At 38.1% G+C, this 16,147-nt stretch overlaps 1 protein-coding gene across 1 annotated transcript in view; it reads left to right on the top strand.

Moving 5' to 3' along the window:
• PTPRT (protein tyrosine phosphatase receptor type T) overlaps positions 1-16,147 on the top strand; it is a 462,729-nt gene that overhangs the window by 179,909 nt on the left and 266,673 nt on the right. The window contains exons 4-6 of the mRNA XM_054218837.1: positions 2,624-2,705; positions 5,825-5,940; positions 8,228-8,402. Of these exons, the coding sequence (XP_054074812.1) occupies positions 2,624-2,705; positions 5,825-5,940; positions 8,228-8,402 (373 nt within the window). The remainder of the gene's footprint in view (positions 1-2,623; positions 2,706-5,824; positions 5,941-8,227; positions 8,403-16,147) is intronic.

Here is a 16,147-nt window from a genome sequence, read left to right as displayed (position 1 = left end):
TTTTCCTCCTGTTGGGTCTCAATTCCCTGTTTTCAGGAAAACCTAGGTGCTTTTGTGCGTCTTGCTTTCATAGGGCTGAGATGCTGCAACATAGAGAAAAAGACAACAATGTGGAAGTTTGAACTGGGATGTAATAAGAATATCTGTGTGTAAAGAGGAATAGATAATAAAATACTCTGTCAAAACAATATTGTGGCAGTCGGGAGGAATCCTTCACTCTTTTCAGTGGATTCTGCACCAGTGAACATCAAATGCATGGGGTTTTTAGGAGCTGGTTTGGTTCTTACTGGCTTAAGTTATATTGTGCTATATTAAAGACACTGTACATGTCAGTCCTTAACAGAAGACGACTCTGGATGTGTCAGTGCTTACTTTTGCCGTGCAGTAATAGCTAATGCCGATGCCTTGGAGAATTTTTCTTTCCAAGTTACTGGCTTGCAGGAAATTGCCAATTAGTTTATTGTGGCTTATATCTTCTTGCAAAGGCAAAACTAAAATAAGATTTTGTAGCTGCAATGTTGCACTTTAATTCAAGTCTGAAGGGAGTCACAGTAGCTGCTTACGTGACCTTCCCAGTACGTGTAATTTTTATCATGAGTGACATTTCATTTCTAAAATAAATTGTCATTTCCATACTAAGGGCTTAAATTATACTCTTATTTTATACAGTCCCTAAAAAGCCTGTCAAGAACCTTTATAACACAAAAAACTTGTTGATGGTTTTTGGATTATTTTGTCTTCCAAAGACTGGCGTCCTCCTATTGCTCCTTTGACAGCCTATTTTTTGTCCACCCTCCTCTGGAGTATAACTTTGTTTCTACATATTGGTAGCGTTTGAGCTTTTCTTACTTTATATCTTTGCCAGTTAATTTTTGTGTTCTACCTGGTTTTATCATGTCTTTTTTCTTGTGGACGTGTTTCAGAGGATTTCGCATTTGGATGTATTTTGAATAGGGGAAGCAGACCTTAGGAAATCACGGAAACATAAGTACAAACTAGGTTTTGGAAGGCCAAAAGAAAGCAAAATTATTAACAGCAATTCTGTCCTTATGAAGTACACACTGGTCTCCCTTTGTAGCCCGGGCATTCAGTGATCAGCATTCGGATAGTTAAATCTTCTACTGTATTAAGTCTTGTGATGGAGGAGATGAAGAAGAGGCTAAACAGTGACAGACTGGGAATAGCAGCTTTTATTTAGACTGGAAATAAGTGTGGAAAACTGGCTTTAAGTAATTAACTTTGTGTTATAGTAATGGATTTTAGAGGTCAGACATTACTGAAATACTTTCTCCTATGAAACAAGTAGCTGCACTTGGAATACTGCTCTAATAGTAATAACTGCGCCGGCTGAACATGTTAATTAACTCTGTCCTTGAAAGCATTACAGTATACTCATGCAAAAATGAGCAACTAGGTGCAGTGTCAACATTGTCTTAGTTAGAGGGAATGAAACTTGAGACATCCCTTTCGAATGCAGAGGACAACATCCATTACATCTCTACCCATTCATTTTTATTTTTTTTTTAATAGTAAACATAGCACTTCATTTCTTCGGGTACCGAATCGCTAACTCAAGAGGTAGAATTTCCAAGATGTTAAATAATCAGCCTGCTTTTTTCTCTTTTCTCTTGCAGTTTAACGTTACTACATTTCCTGTTCCTCATGTCCTACTATCCTTGAGTTGTTGGGCAAACTTCACCATGTTTGATGTTATTTTTCCTGAATTTTTAATTAGCTGCTTTCACTGTAGTTAGCTTAGTTTTAATGATCTCTTTATCAGTTTATTTTTTTTTTTTTCCTGCACTGCCAATTTTTGGATAGCCTGTATATTTTTAGTAACAGGATACACTAGGTCAGGGCAGTTTTCCAGGTGAAATCACAAAGTCATAGGGAAGAATGGCATTTTTATTCAACTGTAACTCAGTGTCTATCCAGACACAAATTAGTGGAATATTTTCATTGTCCAGATATGTAAATAAAATAGAAAGTACTAATTAGTGTACCATTGATGTAGAGAAATAGTCGCTGTGATTTTTAAAAATATTCATCCTCAGACCACATTAGTTAAATCAGGGAAAGGCAGAAACAAATTTATTCTATCTGGGAGAATCTTATTTCAGTCCACTAACTAGAATCCAGGATCATCTGTTGTTCGTAATTTGCTTTCTAATACTGTAGTGGGCCTACATGCCAAATCAAGGTTTTCTCCAAAAGAATCCTTGCAGGGTTATTGATTCAATAAAATAATTTTATCTCATATACAGCATTCTCCAACTTTTCGAGGCATACTAAGAACAAGATGTCAAGTGATTATCCACTTAAGGTTCTTGGACTGGTGCTTACAGTTAATATAGGTGTGTTTTTTTGCTTTCCCAAGTGAAAGCAGCACATAGTTTTGTCTAATCCTAATGAATGTTGATCTGACTTTTTGTTTTCCGTATCAAACGAATTTTCAGTCTTTGATATGCATGTACATACTGAATTGCATTGATATCCCTTCATTATTAGTGATGAAATGCCTTGAATGACTCAGACATTGGAATAAGAGCAGAATGTGGGGACTGGCTAAATGACTAGTATAGCTGTTCTTTTTAAGAAAACTTTTTCTTATTTTATATTTCAGGTGATATTTGAATCTGTCTCTTTGAAAGGACATCCAGGGTACATAGCTGTGGATGAAGTCCGAGTTCTCGCCCATCCATGCAGTGAGTGCTCTTTGTTTTTCTAACGGTATCAGTGTGTTTTATACTGGGTTTTGCAGTCTAAAGGAGTGATTTACCCAATTTGGTAGCACTAAAATGTTGTCTTGTCTCCCTCTGAGACACCTAAAGACAATCAGCCTTGCATAATTACAGAACTTTGCAAGCTGTGCAAAAGGCAGAACTGCTCTCAGTCTGTAGCTAGGGCCAGGACATCTGTGGAAGCCTCTCCCTCTCTTGCTATGAGAATATAAAACTGATTGTTTTAGTATTTCTGAATCATATTGCTGTAGAAAACAATTTAAAAAGCTTCTGATAATATCCTGTGTGATTATCTTAAGAAAAGAAGAAACAAACATTATTTCCTTGGTAAAGGACATATCCCAAAGGTTGGCCTCTCACAACAAATGTTAAACGCTCTGAACACCTCCATAAAGGTATGAAAAATAAATCTCATTCAGACGATACGCTTTGGGAGTGGAAACTAATGAAGGTTCATTATAGTATTCAAAAATATTAGTGCCGTATTTCTTCTGTCACAGCCATAATAATAAGCTTAGGGTTTGGTTGTTGGTTTGTTGGGGTTTTTTTCTATTTAAAGAAGCATTGAGCCTCGTTCTTTGAGGCTGAACTTGTCTGGTTTCTCTGTGCGGTTTGGCTTGAGGTCTTTAGTGTGTCTGTATTGTGCATGTAAAGAGTTTGTTGTTTGGGGTTTTTTTTAACAGCCCCTCTCGCTGGTTCATAGTTTCAGTAAGTCAGTGGCAGCTGCTCTTAAAAGAAAAATGCCATGGATTGTATTAATGGACTGTAATCAACTGTTTTTCTTGCAATACAGAATTTCAAAGAATAGCTGCCATTCAATGTGACAGACACGGTTCTGCTCAAGTTTAACAGGACATTTCTGGTAACTGCAGTATGGTTATTTGCTGTTTAACTAAATTATATTTGTATTTACCATGTGCTTGTTGCTCAGGCCTTTGGGTGCATTTACTTCATTAAAGAAATACTTACAATCTGTATTAACCAGATGTTGCTGATAACTGGCAGCATCCAAACAATCCCGCAAATGGTCTGTGCGTGTTCCACAGCACGTTGGGTGATGGCTGATGCCTTTACTAGGAAAGACGCCACTGAACAAAGCATGGGGCGAAGCCTAGACAAGAAAATTATGTGATTTAAAAAAAAGAGAGACAGGATGCTGTGTTACACCCCTATTTAAACTGATTTAAATCCATTTCTCCATGTTTATGCAGGTATCTTTTCAAAATTAAGTGCATTCTTGGCGACTCAAAACCGAAATGATTCAAAAGTTAACTATTCCATTTTGAATCAGTTTGCATCCTGAAGTGTACAGAACTTATTACAAGATGCAAGTTCTCTGCAGGCTTTGTAAAATGCTTCTCCTGTCTGATTCCCAGTGTTGCTTTTGTTGTTCAGCAATGACAGCCACCAGGGTAAATGTCACCAGAGTATATTCTGTTGACTTGTACAGGCTTTGTCCCTCATATTCGTTTTACAGTTGTTATAACTCAAAACACATGGACCATGAAGCTCCTGATGACCCTGGAGGTTACTGAAATTATTGGTATTATCTTTTTCATTTCTGCTTTACCTTCATAGAGGACAGTATAGCAGACAAACCTGTGTATCAGAAAAATGCTGATTTTTTTTTTTTTTTTTTTTACTATTTTTTTTTTCCCCCTGTGAAGGAATGCACCGGAGTATCAATTTTCATGATGCTGGAAGCTGATTGACAGTGTGGGCCTGAGCACTTGCAATGGTAGGGCAGCCCTACGTCCTGTAAGCTGGGCAGACCCTGAGCACCAGGAGTTTGGGATTGGGGTGGCTGCACTCACCCAGGCTACGCAGCTTTGGAGCTGGCCTGTCTCTGCCCACCTTAGACTGCAGGAAGAAATTACTAATATTAGCCTGCAAATATCATGTAGTACGTTCTGTCACCAGAGGTAGTTTTCCAGTAAACTTGGATGGAAATTACTGATCTGCAGAAAGCATGATGGTAATAGAATCATTAGATTTCAGGAGTTGTCAGGAAACTGAGCATGTGGTGAATGGGATACAGAAACTAAATAAAAACACTTGGCATAGTGCATAGGCATTTGTTCTGTGTCTGTAGTAGGCAACTACGTGTACATCAAACACAGATGACCGTATCCTTTTGAAGCTATGTAATTCCAATAGAAAAAGACGGGTTGGTATGTCCACTGAAATTATGTATTTAATTGGTGTCTAATCATACTAGAAAATCTAAAGATGAAGTTGAAAGACTCTGACCTTTAAAGTCTCACAAAGCTGTTCAGTGTGTCCAACTGAAAGTTTTCAAACGGTACAAAAACCTTTTTTTGAAACCAGGGAGAACTAAGTTCACTTAAAAACGTCAGATTCACTTTTTGTTTTCTTGTAAGTTAACTTATAGAGGTAAATGAGTCTGGTATTTAGTCAAAAAGATAATCCTCTGATCTATATCATTTGTGAACAAATGTGATTTCTGCATTTTAATATCAGTGATGTAATATTTAATTAATACTGAATTTAGTATCAGCAAAACTGATATCCGTGATCTTAAACTAATGCAGAGATTCAATACTGTCATTTATATGAATATTTCATTTAAATCAGTGATTTGATATTAATGACAGATTATTATTTTAAAGCCCTAAGATACATTTGATAGTCCATAAAATAAAAAGGTAGAAAGACCCTTATGAAAATTTTGTTTGGATCAGTCATGTTTGATAAGCTCAGAAGCATTTGATTTTTGGACCCTTTTAGAAACACGATTTTGTAAAGGAAAGAAATTACTCAAGTACTCTTTGTAGCAAACAGTAAGGAATTGTGCCGATGACCATGAACTTGTGTTGTGATCTGATGTAAGTCTGTGTTTCTAGAGGTGCCGGAGCTCAGTATGATCCCTTAGGCCATCCTCTGTCCGATCGATCATCCACCTCCCTCTGCAGTGAACAGTTGCATACTGAAGGACAGCTTAATTTTGCTAAATCACTTTGTAAGGGATAGGCCCTAATGCTTTGCTGAGTGTTTATATGTGTTGGTGTAACAGTCAATTACTGCCTTGCTCTACCCTTGCAATCCTTTGCATCTTTTGTTAGGAAAAGCACCTCATTTCCTACGACTTCAGAACGTGGAGGTTAACGTGGGACAGAATGCGACGTTCCAGTGCATTGCCGGGGGAAAGTGGTCACAGCATGACAAACTCTGGCTCCAGGTAAAGTGACGCTTTTATTTGGTGGTGGTTTTCTTATTTCGTTTTGGTTGGGGTTTTTTTTGTTTGGTTTTTTTTTTTTTTTTTTTTTACTTTTTCTACTAAAATAAGTAGATAGAGAAAGACTGGTTGGTGGGTCAAAATCTTTTTATCAAGATCCTTTGAAAACTGCCTTAAGTTGTTTCTAGGTGAGAGTTTAAGGTGACAAAGTACAGAATTGTGACACAGAAGATGGAAAAAATGGCCAGTGACAGCTAAATTTTGGTTTCAAACAAATGCCTGTGCACCTGTAAGTACTTGGTCATACAGCAGAAGAGACAGAACAAGTGGAGTAGTTCTTTGCTTCCACTTAATTATGCAGTTTTCTTTCCTCTCACCCTCGAAGAATCGCCTCAACCCAGAGTCAGTGATTATATGTTAAGAAGGAACCGACTGTAAGGTGTGAGCTCACTTATGTGGATGGTGAAAACAGGCAAAACCAGATTGTACCCGCTGTATTTTTTCCTCTGTTTCCCTTGGCTGCTTTAATAGCAGATTGTTCCTTTTAGTCACTCACTAAAAGACCAAAACATTCCCTCTCTTAATGTCTGTGTTTTCACCTTACTGGTTGGACTTAAAGACTGGATCATGCTATTCAGGTGGGTACAGTAACAACCTTAAGAACTCATTTTCAGTTCTAGAGTTAGAAAAGGAATGTACATCAAACTGACAACGTGGAGTGCTTGTTTCCCAGTGAAGGACAAAATTATTTCTTCTGCCCTTTGAAGTGCTCGGTTATGTGGAGCTCTTCTATACATGGAGCTCTTCTCGAAGCTTTTAAAATAGTTGAGCTCTTTGCTTCTGCTAAACTTCTGTGCCATTAAACACCTAATTTCCCAAAGAAGTCAAGAGGATTCTCTTGCTGTATGTACTGTGCATGTACATATGGCCAATAGAAACTTGCAGAATGCCAAAGCCAGTCAACGAGTTTTATTCTTAGCTTAGGCTGATGTGACTGGGGGCCTGACCACCCCATATTTGCAATATCTGAGGAAGACAAGAATGGCCCTTGTCATGGTTGCTATGCCATTTGTAGTCAAATAACTAATAGATTTTCCTCAGACTTTTTTACTAACTTCAGACACTTTAATAAAATTTAAAAATAACAATCTCAAGTCTAGTTTAAATACTAGGGCAGGAATCGGTTTACCTAATCATAAGAATGAAAATTAGTACTGGGATAAACGCTTGAGTTGGTGAGAAATGTAGTCGGCATCATGTAAAAATGACTTAACAGTCGCTTTAACTGTACTCTCATCACAGCTGTTCTCCAAAATTACATTTTTATCTGAAAATTATTAACCTATGGTGTACTTTTAGCATCCACTGAGAGATATTTTTGGCTTATTTTTTATCTTTTTTGAGTTCTTGCATTGAAATCCTTCCACAGTTACGACTAGATGTGTGTAAAAACACTTCTGAACCTGAAGCAGTACGAACCTTTTCCTGTGAGAAGCAGAGGTTTGGGAGGCAATTGTTATTGTTGCTAGTAGAAACCTGTTTTCCATTTTCTAAAATTGAAACAGTTAATGAAAATAGCCTTGGAAACACTCCCAAAAACTGATTACTGGAAATCGGCAAAACAGCAGTGTGTTTTCCATTGAATCTCCTAATAAACTAGACCAACCGAGCAAGTTTCAGGTGTTTATGCTGTGGAGAACTTCTATTTCTAGCTAATTCTTCATCTGTCCCTTTTCCAGTTGGGAAAGTGTACTCTGACATTGGTAGAGAGGTTTATTGAGGAATGTTGGACATATAAGGATGTCTGTTCATCCAACCAATTTATTTAAATTGGTCCTGAATCAAAGTTTTGCATGAGAAAATGCCAAATTTATAAAATTTGTTCATTTATAGCATTTTTCCCAGGTGTACAAAATGCATTCATTTGTAGTATTTTCATATCTTAGCCAGGCCTCTAAATACGTACTATGTACAATTGCGTAGTCTTGAACTGTCACTGTCTGGCCTTTTCAATAAACATAACACATCAAATGCCCAAAGATGTTTCAAAAATTAAATAGTCATGAAAACTTAAATATATGTATAAGAATATTTAGCCCTGGTTCATACAACCGTGTAAATTTTTCAAGGGTAGTCTTCTCATGAAAAATCGTGCTTGTATAAAATGTAACCTAGTGGTGTGAACGTGAAGGTCTGAACAACGTTGAGAAGCATGACAAAGAATGAATTATATATGGATGCATAATCTGGGTGTCTTCATAACTTAGATTATTCTCGTCTGCCTTTACAGCAGTGGAATGGAAGGGACACAGCATTAATGGTCACTCGAGTGGTCAACCATAGACGTTTTTCTGCTACTGTCAGTGTAGCCGACACTTCTCAACGCAGCATCAGCAAGTACCGATGTGTCATTCGTTCAGATGGTGGATCTGGAGTTTCGAATTACGCAGAATTAATAGTGAAAGGTAGGTTGCACTAAAACAGCAGTTTTATGCAAGATGAGTATTTCCTCCCAGATGGCATCTATGTATAAAAATTGACATCCTACTGGCCTGCCTTCTTTCATTCATATTAAATTTAAGTAGGAAAAAAAGGGTGAAAGTGACATGAATTTCAATCATTTTCTTAAACATTTGAATCAGAACTTTGGACACAGCCCTCTTCATAAGCTTTTGTAGTAATGCATGGTAGCTATGGATACTTTTAACGCAGTCAGCTGAACAGTTTGGCTGTCAGTCAGCTTCCTCTGCCTTCCTTTACAGTATTTTATCAGGCATCAGTAATCTTGTGATGGAGCATTGCGTGTCAGAGGAGCCTACTCAAGGCTGCTGGGAGTAAATGACGGGATTGATTCTGCTGATGTCCTGAAGTACACAGTGGAAACGTCAGTAGTTCTTGAAGGACGCTAGGGTTTTATCCCTGTTATTTACTGCGATTCAAGAGCTGATGCTGTGCCTGACACATGCAAGATGTGTCTTAATCTGGCCTCCATGAGACATGCGAGCTGTTTACTGTGCTGCTTTTCTTTTCTTTTTGTAATTTACTCTGAGCTGCAGCACAGGGATGCTCACTGCCTCTTAGGTGGAGAGATCAGAAGGTGGCTATGTTGCTCCTGAGACATTCTGTGTTTGGGTGGGGGTGACATCAAATGGGAGTAGTATGAGTCTGCTCACTGAGGATAATTTTATTGATCTAAATGTTTCACTTTTCTGTGAAAATGAAGAGCTGGTGTAGAAGCGAGATCGCTTTTGTCCACTGTAGTACTTTCTGCCAATTCACTTTGTCATTTGATGATCCACATACTCATGCCTTTACAATGCCTTAAATACAGAGTGCTGAGTGGTGCAGATATTCAAACTACACAGATCACAAAGAGAATGCTCCTGTCAGATGCCAAGTGCTTTTAATTCCCACTCAGTGATCTTGCATCTTGTTCACATCTGGAGGAATTAATTCATGATTAAAATGGAATTGAGTTGCCAGAAGTAGCATTATCTAGTATTGTATTGTAGCTAAATAGAGGGAAGGCAATCTTCCAGAGCAACCAAATATCAGAACATGCAAAGTTGAGTTGGGTGCCTGACACTTTCACATTCATTGATGTAAGAAGGGGAAAAAATAGAAGAATAAGTTATAAACATGAATGGTTGGATTTCCACCAGGAGAGATGTTGACAGATTCATTGCTGGATACAGACACCTAGCTAGAAAAAATTTTAGGAGAGTAGTGTTGTTCTGGGAAGGTACGCACCTCTGCTCCTTGCTCCTGTTTAGGAAGCAGGCAAGGTTAAGTGGTTCATTTGAGGTTAGTTTGAGGCAGCACTGTGACACACTGGGATTGCACGGATGAGTGCTTCCGAACAGTCTGACTAATTTTAGTGTGGATAATAGCAAATTTGTAATGCATGCACACAGGCTGAAATGAAAGCAAATTGGAATTGTTTAATTCTGAAGAGATGTTTATTGAATTGCAATAATGTACTTGGGTATACATTAAATTAGTCTGTAATTGAAGTTTTGCTCAATTGACAGTCCTGCCCCTAAACCCACTAAGTCCAAGCTAATACTCTGCTTCTCACGTGCTTTCTCTTGATCAGTTGAACGTGAAATCATAGGGGATTTGTTCAACAAAGGTTAAGGTTTAAAAGCGTATCTGTGTATCTTTTTAATGTAAACATCTGTTTGTTTCCCTGTGCATAAGAGGTATTATTGTAGTATTGAGAAAGGAAAGAGTAATTTACATTTCTCAATATTGAATGACAGTGTTTGGTAGATACAGGAAGAGAGGTTTTGCTGTGAAATACATGTAATACTTCTACACCCTAAATTGGAACAATAGATATCTATTTCAGCAAATGAAAAGATCAATGAAATTAAACACGCACCACCTTCTGCCGCCCCCACCCAAGTCCTCCCCTTGCTTGTCTTACGTGCACAGCTTTGCTAAGAGAAGTGTATTATTGTAAAGTAATTACTAGAAATCTTATGCAAAAGATCATAGCTTTATTAGTTTCAAATTATTACAGTATATTTGGTGGCAAGAGATACCTTTGTAGTACTGTGAAAATGCTTTTCTGTAGACAGCTATTTGCTGTATGTGCTAATACTTTTCTGGCTTCTGACTGTTGCAAGGCTTGTATAAATGACAATACATTTATTCTTCTCTTTGCACTCTAGAATCATAATAGTCAAGCCAGAGAAACCTATCATTTCCATCTGTACACCTTACCATCCTTTGGTGCTCCAGTGGAAATAGCTCTTCTCTGTGCCTTATCTCTCGCTGTTGCACGTATAGTAATTTAATACAATTTTGTACAGGGCAGTTTTCAAAAAAACAGAGATTCTACGTCTTGCTGTACTGATCACATGTGAATGGAATGCTTCTTGTCTGTAATTTTCTTTTTAAGTAAAAGCTGTGTGGCAGTTACTCATGTTCTGAACTAAATGTAGGTTTTGCTTGTGTAAAGATTGTTTAAAATACTGTGGAAATTGGCTGGAATCTTACCATTTAAGGTCTGTATTAATGATAGTGTCCTTCCAGGACACCTGTCCTATCATTATGTAAGGTTGTGAATAACATTTTAAACTGTCTATGTGTACGGAGGTTTGTTTGCAATTGGTTTTTTTCCTGATCCCTTTCAGATATTCTGGATGCCTAAATTAATTACTCAGTGCATAGTGGGAATCTGTGGAGAGCTGATAAAGAGGGAATATTACAACTTCTATAATGTATTTTTCATGAGCCAATTTTTTAGAGATTTTCTCTCTCAAGGAAGCCCTTCAAAATTAGTTTGTTGCTACCTGGTGCAAATTCTTTTAAGGTTTGTGGCATTTTCTTTGGGCCTGTTCTGCTACTACAGGGGTAGGAGTACTCAACAGAGCTCCTTCACAGACCTCCAAGGGGTATGTTCTAGTTCTCTTCAGTTTTGTCTTTGTTGATTTTCAAAGTGTTGGGTTAGTCAACACGGATGAAAAACAGTCTGTCTCTGCACTGAGTGGCTTTCTGTCATCCTTGTGATATTGGCAACAGCTTGTATTTTATCAGTCACTCTTTTCTTGAGGTTTTTAGACTTGAGAAGCTGATGCCTTCAGTGACACCAGAGGGAGAGGTGGGTTCTTTTTCAGGGGTGCTTACTATTTTTTTCTCTAGGTCTGTTCTGGTATGATGCTTGTCACCGTAATTGCACCGTCTCTTTATTAACTCCCCAGGAGTGGAAACTGCTCTAGTGATGCGAGTCTTTTCCTCATACGTGGACACTGGAGCTGGCCCTAGAAATGTTGCATCAGGCCCGCCATGGGTTTCCTTGAATGAAATAAGTGCAGTGTAGGTATGAAAGTATATAGTATGGTGTTATACATGTACTCTAGAGTTTGTTTCTGGAATGAAAATATAATTGTCTTCAACATAATTGTTTAGGATGTTCACAAACTCAAAAGTCCTTCACTTCATATAAAGTAATTACTACGAAAGGTGGTGGGTATGAAAAATATTCTTTAAAGTTTTTGTTTGTTGGTTTGTTTATTTTTTTTTAAACTTATTTTCATGCCTGATGCACAGATAGTTCTACACCCCAGGATATTGATGCCAAATGTACTCATTAAAAGTAACATAATATCCTTGCCATCATGGGTAATATAACTGCTGTTTCTGTGGTGGGTACTGGGAGTCCGTTCCCTCCCTTGGAGGTAAGCTCAGCTGTGGCATTGGTGCGGTTTAGATTTTACTGTTAAAAAAGTGTTTTTTCTAGTATGCATTAATAAGTTCAGATAGGAATTTTCATGTCTTACGGCTACTTATCAGACTCATCCAGATCGCAGAAGTTGCTGGGTAGATTTGAATTCATCTGCCTGACTACAGCACATTAATCAAGGTGTCCTCAAAGTTATCACCTTGTGAACAGGAGAAAGTCTCTTGCTGGCGCTACCAACAGCATCAGTAAAGCAGGGATAATGAGGGTTCCCCTCAGGCTGCGTGCTATCTCTTTCTCTATTTTCTTCCAGTTTACACAAATAGATTCAGTCTGCAGAATGTACATGTACTGTACCATGAGAAGTTCAGTATAGATTTGATACAGCATGTAATGACGTTGCTCTCTTGAGCACTGCACCAGCACAGAATGGGTTTTGTGTGTGTGCATGCAAACCATTTATTGAAGGTTATGCTGCCTTTGAAATTACTGAACAAGGGAGCGTGGCTTCGTGATTGTAGGGTGTCTGAAAAAGCCACTTGCATTCCTTTATTTCTTTGCAATCACAGTGGTGTAGGGAATGTAATACTCCCTTGCTTGGTGTTCGCATCTGGCTGGTAATTACTTGAACTTGTTGCTCTGTTTAATCACCTCGTTCCGTGTAGTCCAATAGCAGTTGCTTGCACTCGGTTTTAATCATTAGGTGGGTGTGTGTAAGAAAAGGGGAGGCAAAGAATTTCAAACACTCATTCACTCTCACCAAGAGCTTTAACTCGACTTTCTCTTCTTTCAGTCCAACTTAGTATCTTTCTGTGAAATGAATGGGGGAGATAAGAAGACAAAGCCATTGTTTCACAGAAATCGACAGCTAGTATGAACAATATGTGTTCTTTTGAAAGGAAACATTTCCTTCTCCTTCTGTTTAACCTCCCCAAAATAACTGGGAAATGAAGCCATTTCCTTGAGAACTGATAATACTTTATATACAGGATCCAATTTCCAGAATTGCATGGAGCACCACACAGAGTTTCAGTCATGTCCCAGCACGTGCATTCCTTGATTCTCATATTTACATTAGTCAACAAGGTATAAATTAGAATAATCATATCCAGGAAGAATACAAAGGTACAGCTGGGGTACAAGGAAAGTTTGTAAACTAATGGTGTATTGACAATTCAATCTATTTTTTTCCCCAACTTTTTATATCTCTTTCTTTAGTAGCCCTTCTGTTTCTGTGTAAAATAAGCAGGGAGTACTGTCTTAATCTTGATTGTAGCCACTTGAGAAATTATAATGGCTTTCCTATCACACCACAGAGTTGAGTTTCGGGAATTTCTTGAAAGGTGAATGGTTTGCATCATTCCGTGGGGTTTTGTTTGTTTTGGGTTTTTTGTTTGTTTTTCTTCCAGAGGCAAATGTAAGTCCAAGAGTCCTGGTTTTATTCTGACTGACATTTCACTTGATACTGGTAGAGAGGTAGGCATGGGATGAATTTGCTTGGTCTTGTTTTTAATGTATAGATTTCTAAGTATGATGTCACTGATGATGTATAAAGTTCTTGACTAAATACAAGATACAAATGCAATAATAAATAGAGAAAGATTAAGGAACAATCTTTTTGAAACAGAAGGGACTCGAATAAATATCCTCCCATTTTCCAAGGATGAAGAGTGTTATGGAAGGCTGTTTCTTCCTTCCTTGTGTGTGGAATTGCCTGCAGCCTCCTTGATGCATCTTGGGTCCCAGTTGTTGCTCTGGCATGGTGAGCGGAGAGCTCATGTCAGCGGTGGTTCTGCTGACTGGAAGCCATGGGAGAAGGAGCCCTCACTACTTGTAGAGAAAGCTCTAGTAGCTCGTAGTAGTGAGGAGGTATCTCAGGGTTATTTCCTTCCATCTCTCAAGACTAAGAAATAGCTTTTCCTTACATGAAGGGGTGATTAACTTGTTAAAAGATCTGGGGTTTTTTATTTATCTTTAATTGCAGTTACTTGAACTGAATAACTGCAAGATTCCCTGTGGGGAGGAGGAAGCTTTCTTGCTGCTTTGGTTAGTAACTGTCTTTCGAACTTTATCTATGTCATGTTCCGTCTCACCTCCATTCAAAGGGAACAGAAGGAATCTCCAAAGAACAAAAATAATGAAAGGGAAAGCATCACTGGGTGGTAGATCTTCTCCTTTCTCTAGATTCTCTCTGCTTTCCTTGCCTTTTCCATGAATTGATCTTTTAGGGTAGAGTCTGTAGAAAAGATGATAAGCCTTTTTCTCTCATCTGCAGTTCTGAGGTGCCTTATCACGTCAGACAATATAAAGGAGAAAATGGACATCAAAGTCTAAACAATCTGTCTTGTCAAAGCATCCTCAGTCCTAAAATGTTAAAAATACTTCAATAATTTATATTAAATTTTGGTCTTCAGATAAAAGATATGATCTAAAAATTAGTGGAAATAGAATGCTTTTTATTTGTGTGTATTCCAGTAAACCATACCTGCCTATTAGTTTTCTATTTTAGAGAAAGCTCCCAAACCAACAGTGCAGCTGGTGGAAGCAGGGGTGCTGGCAAAACACAAATGAATGTGTTTCAGCCTACCTAGGATTTACCCTTATGTTTGAAAAGTGTGGACAGGGTAATTTCACATGTTTCATGCTGCCTTACATCTTGCAGAAAGATAACAGTAATGTGACTTCCTAGTATATTGCTGCCGGCTGTAAAGAGTGGTTAACTGTTAACTTGAGTTCTTGGGTTTTCAATGGTTGAGGCTTCCATTATGCCATACTATCCATTTGTCCGTCTGCAGAGTCTTGCAACTACCTCTTCTCCATTTATTTATTTTTAAAAGGAAAGGAGGAGTAGCAGTTACTTGGCCAGTATTACTTCTCCCCATTATCTTTCTAGCATGCTTGCCAAGTGTAGTCAAAATACAAAATTAACACTCTATACCCCTTTTTCTCCAACCTATGCTGCTGTTTCTAGTAGGATGTGTTCCTGCTAGGTTATGCCTATGGTTCACGTCCTGTAGTCCTAACTCTCAGCCTTTTCCATTTCTAGTTAAAATTATCAAGAAGGTTTACGGCAACTGTATAGAAAATTAGTTCAGACTGTCGATGCTCAGAAAAGAGCATCAAATGCTGAGGACGTATCCCGAGTGCCTTTGCTAAATGGAAACTTTCCTGCAGTGGATAGGTTGGTAGCTAAGCCCACCAGATGTGTGCCATTGTAAAATGTGTCTGGCAGCTTTTCATTGTTCTTTGTTTCTTTTTTAATATACAAATTTTCATGCAAGTTAAATGCTAATGATGCTTATGTGGTATTTCAACTCAAAATTACACTTTTTTTTGCTTGTGCCTTAGTTAAAAGGTTTAGCAGAAAAGGCGAGTCTTCTGCTCATCTTTCTTCTGGCTGTTTAATTGTAGGGAAGTTATTAATGGGCTTCTCCTGGAAAATATAATCTAAAGCTGTTCTTAATTTACCCACCCTGTGGTTACAATCCCGTTAAATGCTTTTAATTCGAGAGAATTCCCTTGAAGTATCATCTGTCACCATACTTTGTTGTTGGTGAAGAGCTTGGTATGATTTAGACATACTTGAATGCTTGTGAGATATAATTGTTGGGTATGAGCTGTTACCTCAGCAGGAAAGATAACCCGTTCACATCAAAATATTACTTCTGTTGCAGCGGAAAAAAGCAACCTAAAAAAGTAGCACTTTACTTAATATGAAACGCGGGCAAAGATGCATCAGATTTCTAAGGATGATCATTAATTAGGATAGCCTTTAAGAGTAAACTGGCAAAGCAAAGAGTGTATTTACGATACAGTGAGACCTATAGATCCCATCTGTATAGGAGAAACAAATGAATTTCCAATGAAGGGAGTAGACTGTTTCTGTAGACGCAAATGCCTCAGACCAACGTGATTATTGTAACTCTTAAAAATTTTGCAGCGCTAGACACAGTGTAAAGAAGCGTAGTTCCTGATCCCTTTCAGCAGTGCAGTAGTTACTGCAGCTAATGGGCTTTCTGCAAA

The sequence above is a fragment of the Rissa tridactyla genome, chromosome 12, assembly GCF_028500815.1.
Source record: "Rissa tridactyla isolate bRisTri1 chromosome 12, bRisTri1.patW.cur.20221130, whole genome shotgun sequence".
Taxonomy (NCBI): domain Eukaryota; kingdom Metazoa; phylum Chordata; class Aves; order Charadriiformes; family Laridae; genus Rissa; species Rissa tridactyla.
Note: the sequence above shows the minus strand (reverse complement) of the source record. Positions and strands in the feature narration are given on the sequence as shown.